This window comes from Sinocyclocheilus grahami, unplaced genomic scaffold, assembly GCF_001515645.1.
Source record: "Sinocyclocheilus grahami isolate Dianchi unplaced genomic scaffold, SAMN03320097.WGS_v1.1 scaffold2401.1, whole genome shotgun sequence".
NCBI lineage: Eukaryota > Metazoa > Chordata > Actinopteri > Cypriniformes > Cyprinidae > Sinocyclocheilus > Sinocyclocheilus grahami.
Window position 1 is genome coordinate 50281 of NW_015507580.1, and position 9700 is coordinate 59980.

The 9700-nt window shown below is 37.3% G+C and overlaps 1 protein-coding gene across 1 annotated transcript in view; it reads left to right on the forward strand.

Moving 5' to 3' along the window:
• Positions 1-9582, forward strand: part of LOC107574943 (complement C3-like) — a 59550-nt gene extending 49968 nt beyond the window's left edge. The window contains exons 24-38 of the mRNA XM_016261361.1: positions 1227-1456; positions 1810-1867; positions 2050-2133; positions 4157-4360; positions 4511-4586; positions 4736-4895; positions 5850-5945; positions 6995-7151; positions 7606-7769; positions 7868-8026; positions 8243-8302; positions 8386-8476; positions 8604-8649; positions 9067-9157; positions 9295-9582. Coding sequence (XP_016116847.1) covers positions 1227-1456; positions 1810-1867; positions 2050-2133; positions 4157-4360; positions 4511-4586; positions 4736-4895; positions 5850-5945; positions 6995-7151; positions 7606-7769; positions 7868-8026; positions 8243-8302; positions 8386-8476; positions 8604-8649; positions 9067-9157; positions 9295-9450 — 1832 coding nt within the window. The 3' untranslated portion in view covers positions 9451-9582. The remainder of the gene's footprint in view (positions 1-1226; positions 1457-1809; positions 1868-2049; positions 2134-4156; positions 4361-4510; positions 4587-4735; positions 4896-5849; positions 5946-6994; positions 7152-7605; positions 7770-7867; positions 8027-8242; positions 8303-8385; positions 8477-8603; positions 8650-9066; positions 9158-9294) is intronic.
• Positions 9583-9700: the final 118 nt, after the last annotated feature.

Consider the following 9700-nt stretch of genomic DNA (forward strand, 5'->3'; position numbering starts at 1 on the left):
CTCTCTAAACTGCACAATGAATCTCTTATTTACATCGCATCTGCACTTAGTCGTGAGATGATTCACAAGCGTGCAAAACTGCACTTAAAAACGGCGGCACTTTCAGTGGTGAGTGAATTCTGACAAAACGTTTCTGATTGGCCATTGGGTTTAAGAAATCAGCAGAAATGTCTGTGATTGGTTACATTGATCAATGCTGCAAAAACATGTTGAGGGTATTTAGCACTTGGCTAAGCGCTCCAATTGCAGCGGGGCCGACATCAGGGATTCCATGACTAACAATTTATGGAATAAATATATTACCTTTTTTTAAGGTTTCTAATATTTTGATACTTAATTTCCATGATCTAAATATTTTTAAAAATTAAAAGTTTGTTGTCATTTGGAAGTGTTTATAGGCCTTCTTGCATTATTATGTTGTTAAATTATGATTATATATTCAGTGGCATAAAATGGTCTTTAAAATGACAATAATATCACTTATCACAATTATTTCTTGGGCAATATATCGCACAACAAAAATGTGTTATCGTGACAGGCCTAACTTCACGTGGCTTAACACGTGAGAAACCGCAAACATATATTATATACGCAATATTACAGCATTTATTTCATAATTGAAGAAATATGTCAATAATACATCTGATAACATATCAGGTCACAATATTAAGAAAACTTACAATAAAACAACACTTATAATCGTTAATGACGCTCACGAGAAACTCAACGGGTAAATTAATCCCAACGAACTCCGAAGCAATCACACAGCATCAGCCGACCATCAGTGCAGAAAACTTCAGTCTGCACACAATCTGTATGCTTATGGCCAATCCCCAGCTCGATAACATCAATCAGCCTCACTTTGATAGTTTATGATATGCATTGCACGTTTTCTTTGTTTTTCCACCATTGCTGCCTCGGATCTCTTATTAGCCTCTCTGAACTCGCGAGACTCTCTGTAACCACACCTACTCAGCAGACGCAATAACTAGAATAAACACAATGATAAAACTATTATAATGAAGTACATTTAAATTAAACATGTCCTTTTGCACATGGATCCTGAGACTCATTTGAGGTTTTTGTGCTGCTAGTGACACAAACTGAAAATAAGTGAAGAATACTGTCTTGTTCTAAAACAGAAATGTCCTCCTCCATCATACATTTTATATTCAAATCAAATGCATTTTTGGTGAAGTTTCCTCTGGATATTTAAGTGATTTGAGTCTCATTCTCCTGTTTTCACCAGGTGCGTGTGGAGTTCATGGAGACAGAAGATGTTTGCAGCTCTGCCAGTAAGAAAGGCAAATACAGAACAACAGTATCTGTTGACAAAGGCTCCAGCATAGCCGTTTCATATGTGATTATTCCCATGATGCTGGGAAGTCACATGATTGAGGTGAATGCTTCTGCATTTGGTTTATCTGATGGAGTGAGAAAGCCGCTGAAGGTGGTGGTACGTCTGATGGGAAATTCTGTCACTTTTTGTTTCATTTGATTTGGTCTTTTGTTAGTATATTGATCAATACAAGAACAGAAAACACCACAGGTGTGGTGTAGTGTTATATGCATTTATGATGTAATTGCATATTGACCCCACTAGAGGGCCACCTAGGGATGGACTGTGGGGGGTTACTGGATGAACGAGTTAGACTGTACCAGGCATGAGCGGGTTAGCAGCAGGAGCTGCTGGTGTTCTGTAATAAACATGTGGTTCTGAGTTATAACTCTCCGTGCACGTAGTCTATTGGATACACTGCACTAGAAGAGACATTACAACAGGTAGTTAACATTCTCTCTCTCTTTCAGTCTGAGGGTGTGCTGATTTCACACAGAGAAAATGTGGAGCTCAATCCTGTTAAGAATGGTGAGATTTACTGTGAAGCACACAATAACATCACTGTGTTATATTTCTGTTATAGAACATTACACACATTACACGTTCAGGTAATTATATATATATAACATCTATGAATTTCATTATAGTTCCAGCCAATCCAGACTCATGACTTTTCCTCCATCTTGCTGTTCTTCTCTATTTCTCATCAGGGGAAAAACCTTTAGTTTTTAAATCTGTCATACCAACTGGACGGCTTCCAGACACACCTGCTGACACGTACATCGCAATTACTGGTAAGGAAAAAGCGATTTTATGAATGTGTAGTGATTATTTCTTTAAAGCTGTATGTGTGTTTTGTTTAAGGAAAGATCAATTCTATAACTCGATAATTTTATGAGTTAAGTTTTATGCCCCTTTCACCTCTTACGAAATTAACCAGGGATTTACTACAAATAAAAACAAAAACCGTGGTTTTCAGTTAAACCATTAACCACAAATTAACCATGGTTTTGCTACACTAACCATAGTTCAAGCATGGTATTTGTTGGAAACTCAGAAGTGAAGACCAGGAGACTCTTGGGTATCTTCAACAGGACTCTTTATTGAGAACACGCTGTGTGGCGCTGCAGGCATCAAAAGTCTGACAAAGCCTGGGACTGGGCAGTCCTTAAAGGTGTTGACCGAACACATAGCCTCAGAAGTGACCACCTAAAGAAAACATCTTAAGACAATACAGAAAATCAACCCCGACTGTGAGCTTCAGCAAACCTACTCCCCAAAGATAACAGTACCCAAATGGTTTAAGCTGCACCTGGCCACGAGAACCTAAGATGTTTAAACATTCACATGTAGTTAACTCTCAGTAGGAAGATCAGAGACTTGCAGACCCGCTCACTGGAAACTACATTGAATTTAATCAGTAAGCAGATGCCATCATGTTCACCTTGAATGCCCAATACAATGTAGATCACCTTAGTTTTTCATATATTAATATTATTATTATGTCAGGATGTAGAATCATCAGATCTTAAACAGATTCTTAAATTTGTAATCCCACATATTTGTAGTAAAACTGTGGTTATACAAATGGTTATCAATACACCATAAAACATGGTTACTACACAATTATAATAAAGCCATGGTTAAGGGCCAGGCTTGTGTAAGCATCCGAGATCCGCAAGCGACAAAGTATAGCTGAACAAACACTTTACTATAGTTAAAGTTTAAAATATTAAAGAGGTTATTTTGAGGTTATGTGTTTAAGTGATCAATTTAAGCAATGTAACCCAGACCTTCATACACAACAATGAACTTGTAATTTTTAAAACTATAAAAGATGGATTTTAAAAACTTTGTAATATAATATATAATAAATATAATATATCTTTAACACAAAGCATCACAAATCTAAACTGAAATCCAACATTAGATTGGGGAAACAACTGACATAAATAGATTAAAAAATAATAATAATAGATTTGATTGGCCAGCTCAGTCACTCTGACATTGACGAGTACTGAGGCAGAACAGGCTGAAAATGTAACTAAAGCTTTTTGTCATCCTAACAACAAGAGCGCTGTGTAATGAAGGGCAAACTTAAAAACATTAGACATTAAGTTCATAAAATTATACTTTAGTTTTTGCTTTTCCTCAGCTGTTTTCAAAACTAAAAGCAAAGTTTTATGTTAATTGTTTTCAGTTTTTGCCATAATTGACACAAAAACACGTAATGCTCTCTTTGTGTCGTGGCGACATCATGAGGTCTGCATGATGATGTGACGGGTGAATGACTGGAAATCATTGAGGTTGGAAGTGTGACATTTCAACTCAAATGTTCCCACATCTGACCATGTCTCAAACTCAGCACAACTGCACGTGCACATTGGCTGGTCTAGGCTGAAAAATAAGCACTTTTTTTTAAAGCAAATTGAGCATAAGAAATAACATTTATGAGAAAGTTGTTGTCAGATTTAATTGTTGATTTCAAATTTGAACTGTAATCGTAAGCTGGTGAACATCTTGGGAGAATTTGATGTTTCGCCATTCAAAGAGATAGGAGCTGTACTTGCATGAATGAAAAGCTGCATGAGAGTCTTTCAAAGATGGCTTTTGAGTGAAATGACTTGCCTTAAAGGGACTTTGATGAAGGTCAGTTGCACCATCATGTTTACGTCACTGCGTCATAACACGTTTATGTCTCTCAACCTGCATAAGCATAAGTCCAAACAAAGCTTTTTGGTATGTGTCTTTGTTCTGACCACATTCTGCATAAATGACAGCTCATAAGAAATGTAATAAACTCTTTTACCTCTCCAGCTGAAGAGATCACTCAGACAGTCGAGCAGGCCATCAGTGGAGACTTCATGGGTCGTCTTATTGTCCAGCCCACTGGATGTGGAGAGCAGAACATGATCTATATGACTCTACCTCTCATAGCCACTCATTATCTGGACAGCACCAATCAGTGGGACACTGTTGGCATGGATCGCCGTAATGAAGCTGTTAACCATATCAGAACAGGTCAGCAGCACACAACAGATATACAGAATATGACTATGATTTGGAATAATATCATAAAGTACTCTCAAAGATGAAAAAATACCTAGATAATAAAAATAAATATAGATAATAAACAAATTAATATTTTTTCTTTATCCTTTTTGTATTAAGGTTATCAGCGGCAGCTGGTTTACCGTAAATCAGATGGATCCTACGCTGCATGGAGACACAGACCGAGCAGCACATGGTATTTTAATTTCAATCAGTTTTATTTGTTTTGATTTATTTTCAGTCTCAGTTTCTTCTGTAATAATTTATTATCATTATTATCTTTGAATATTATTGGTAGCAAGTTATTACTTGCAACTCATTTTCATTTGTTTCTGTCTGTTAAAGGTTGACAGCATATGTGGCTAAAGTCTTCAGCATGGCCAATAACCTTGTTTCTATAGAGGAGAATGTGATCTGCAGCGCCCTTAAGTGGCTGATTCTCCACAAACAAATACAAGACGGCTCCTTTAAAGAGGGTTCAGCTGTAATTCATGGAGAGATGGTGGTAAATGTCACTATGACAGACTGTATTTAAACTCATCTGTGGAGGAAAACAGGAATGGCAGCTATCAGTAAAACTGCATTAAGTAATTACAGTGACCTACAATTAATGTGTAAGATGAAATTAATGTTTGCTAAACCCTTATAGAATTTGAAACGTTTGTCTTATTTTTCCTTGAAAGAGGGTCATAAAAATTGCATTCTATTTATTTATATATTTTTAATATGGCACTGAATAAGCCATTTCACAGGACAGATGTTTACACGATGATAGTAAATCAAGTAAATTTGAACACCATGTGATCGTCATGCATTTTCATTATTTAGAAAAAAAATCAACATTTCGCAATTATGATTTTTATTATTTATATTTTCCCTGTAGGTCTAACAATTACTGCGATATATTTCAGTAAAGGGCTACACAGTCTACTTCAAAGAGTATTAAATGTTGATATCTCCCTCTTTCTCACAACCTGCTTCATCAAACAAGGTTATGATACTCACTCAATATGTCTCATTAATGAAAACGCTAGTTTTTTTAGGCTAGACATCATTATCAAACAAAGTTTACAGTAATAAATTAAACCTGCATCATTTCAGACATGTAAACACAGCTTTATCCATTCTGTTATCACATCTATTATTTTCTGCCAAAATCTCAGTAAATTTACATCCCAGTTAATTTAGCAGAAGCATACTGCTCTGTTGATCGACAGGATGCTTAGAGAAGATAGAGAAGTATGTCCTCTGGCTGTAACCTGCAGGTAATACGGCCAATCAGGAAACTCGACATCATGCAGCCAATGATAGATGCAGAAAATCCTACTGCATTTTTTTTTTAATTATCATTTTATATATTTTTCATTGTACTATGTATTTGTGTGTAGCAAGTTACATTTGTTAATTCAATAGGAAAACACATTTTAGTGATATTTTGTTTATTTGTGCTTTATTCCAGGGTGACGTACAAGGCAAAGATGCCGATGCCTCGCTGACGGCCTTTGTCGTGATTGCCATGCAAGAGGCCAGAGAGATCTGTGCTGAATCAGTTGCTGTAAGTACACCTCGTTCACCATTGTATTTACCAAAACCATCCCTGCAAACAAGCCTGCACTGCACTGGCCCCGCACAGCCAGACCTCACTTAGCCTCCAGGAAGCCTTAGCGCCGTTTTATTGAAAATAATAAAGTTTGAAGTCACCATTATGGAGGTAAATGCTTGCTTTAGTTGGGTTCCTGACCCTTGACTTTTTAATTTGAGTTTTTCTTTGTCTGCTGTAACTGTGTGTTTCTGAAGCACGTTTGTTATAGCAAAAGTTGTAAGAAAAAACTGATCTGATGATTGACTCATCACATAGTAGCATGATTTCACCAACAGCTTGACCGCTGAGGGTGTTATTTAGATTTAAGTGTTTCACATTATAGCAACCATAGATTATAACTGCATGAAATTTTGTCCTGCTTTAATATTTTGAACATTAAGTTTTTTTGCAGATATTATTTGGATGAGAGCGTGTAGATTCACACAGATATTAAGATTCAGCGTATGAACCTCGACAAAGGTGAGTCAACAAAATATTCAGATCAACTGTGAACTTCAGAAAACAAGCTTTTCCGTTGATTGTCACCATTGTTGAGGTTCATACACTGAATATTGATATCTGTCTGAGTCTACATAATCCTGTACAAATAATTTCTGCATAATGACTTAAAAACGTTCAAAATATTGAAAGAGGATAACATTTCATGCAGTGGTATTTTGGGCTACTATACAGTGAAATTTTTAAATCTAAATAATGTTCTCAGAGATCAGCCTGAGAATGACATCAGTGAGTCAGGACACTACATGATGACTGAATCATCAATAAGTAACCATCAGATCAGTTTTTTCTCACAACTTTTGCTATAACAAATGTGCAAATGTGCTGCCCGTGCGGGGTCAGTGCTAAGGGACCAACGTTTTGCCAATGAGCAAATTATCAGGGTCCCTGTGCTGGCAGCCCATAAAGGGCCAGTGCAGGCTTGTTTGCAGGGATTGATTTATAAATTAACAGTTGATTTTTTTTTCTTTTATTATTGGTTTTAATATTACACACTTTTATAGAGTCTGCAGGAAAGTATCAGGAAGGCTGTTTCTTTCTTGGAAGGTCGGCTTCCACAGCTGACCAATCCTTACGCTGTAGCGATGACGTCCTATGCCATGGCCAATGCCAACAAACTCAATAAAGACATCTTGATGAAAAGCTCCTCCCAACTAAAAGGTCAGTCAAGTCATTAAAAACAGTTGTTTTGTACAACATGCAACATAAAACAAGTCCAAGAGGAATGAAAGCAACATTTTGTTGTGTAATGATGTTAGTTGGTATCAGTAACTAATCTAATGAATAGAGAGGGAGCATAAGCACAAATAGTTTTTATGGTGAGCCATATTCAGACTTTGTGCTCTGCATTTATCCCATCCAAGTTCACACACACACACACACACGGAGCAGTGGGCAGCCATTTTTGCCAAAGCACCCAGGGAACAACTAGGGGCTCAAGTGCAACTCACACGTGGGTATTGAAGGTGGAAGAGAGTGCTGTTCATTAACTTCCACCACCTACAATTCCTGATGGTACCGAGACTCAAACCTGCAACCTTCAGGTTACATGTCCGACTCTCTAACCATTAGGCCACAGCTGCCCCTTAATAATCCTGTGTTGTGTTTGAAACAGCCGATCGGTCCTGGACTGTCCCTGGACAGCACCATCACTCACTAGAGGCGACGGCTTATGCTGTGCTGGCGCTTGTGAAGGACAAAGACTTTGATAAAGCAGGAGAAGCAGTGCACTGGCTGAACAGACAGCAGTCTCACTATGGAGGATCTGGCACCACTCAGGTACACTAACACCTCATCATTTGACTGTGATGAACAGCAGAACAAGTGCAGGACTGACACTGCAGGACAGGATTTGAATGCTTTTCTGTCTTTTCTAGGCGACCATCATGGTGTTCCAGGCCGTGGCAGAGTATCGCACGCAGGTGAAGGACCGGCAAAACTTCAATCTGGACGTGGAGCTGTCCGTGGCAGGAAGAAGCAAACCTGTCAGATATACTATCAAAAGAGAGAATGCACATCTTACACGATCAGACAGGGTGAGGAGTAACTCATCTTCTAGATTCAAACTGTTTGCAGCTCATATCAGTTGAAAGTTTTTGTTGGATAATGGGAGTTTTGTTGTTAGTCATCCATAATTTTTAATTGCCTACATCAATAGTCTCGTGTTTGGTCAGTGAACTCTTCAGGTATCTCTGTTATATCATGGATTTGATTATTCTGATGACTCGAGTACGTCTGCATTCACTCAACAGGTGGAGATAAACCAGGAGTTCAATGTAACTGCTAAAGGAACTGGAACAGCCACTCTCTCAGTGAGTGTTCGTGAGCGTTTATACAGTCAACAGCAAGATTAAAGCTTGTGAACATCTAATCTGAGACGTGCTGCTGTTTTCAGGTTCTGACGCAGTACTACGCCAGACCTGTTGAGAAGAAATCTGACTGTACTTTCTTTGATCTGACTGTTAAAATGGAGAAAGACAATGAAGGTAAGATTGAGTTCCTGCCCTTTCTGTGGCACTTCATACATTCAGAGCTCAAATAAAACCTCCAAAACACTTCATTATGTGCTGCTTTTTTATTTTAATTACCACCATGTTTGTTTGTTTTTTTTAGCTAAACAAGGAGTCGTTGCAAGTTACAAGCTCACTATGGATTTCTAGTATGTGAACCAATATCCTAATAAGTTTATTATTATGTCAAGAAACCATTTTATTTGCATTTCATCATTATGTGCTCATTGAATTTATTTATTTTTTTGGTCATAGCCTGATTTTTCCTTTCTCACTATGTTTGTATGTTTGTGTCTTGATCATGAGTGCTGGTAACCATGTGACTACATAATGTCTCCAAAAGAGACTTACTTTTTAGTGTGTTCTGACACAGATGCAACTCACTTTAAAAAGAGTTTATTCGGAGACGAGCAGCTCTGAGTTACTACAATATAATAATTCTGAGGTCAAACTGACTCGGGTTCAAACCAAAAGCTCTAGTGTGAAAACAGCTTTAAACACACAGAAGATGGAGCAAAACTACAAAACCAGTTATTAAAATCTGCTCTTGCTCTCCATCTTCACAGCTACAAAGATGATAAAACTGATGCCACCATGACTATTCTGGACTTTGGCTTACCGACTGGATTTGAAGTTGAAGAAAGTGATCTTAAAGAGGTATTGTGATGATAAACTGATGCAGTTATGTTTCTGTATATAGAAGAGGAATCTAACATGCATCTGCAGTCAGGACATAAAGCATTTTGATCATGTCATGTATTGAGGTTTTTGTTTTCTTGTTTTCTTGTCCTCAGTTGTCTTCAGGGAAAGAGAGATACATTCAGAAATATGAAAAGAATAAAGTTCTTTCAGAGCGAGGATCCCTCATCCTCTACTTAGATAAGGTACTGTATGTCAGCAAAATGTGGTGCCTTATCATTTTAAAAAGTTTTATTTTATATATGATATGATATGATATTATATGGAAACCATGTGTTTTACTTACTATCACAGTATAAGTTATTTGGGATTTTGTTAACACTTGCTAGCTCTACAAACACAAAAATACATTGGAATGATATCTGGTTGTATGTTAATGTGAAAAAAAAAAAAAGTAAAACTCTGGAGACCCCACATTGAAATAAATGGGAAAAATCACCCACAGAAATCAATGAAATACTAGAAAAATATAGATTTTGTTATATGACCCCCCCCCCCCCA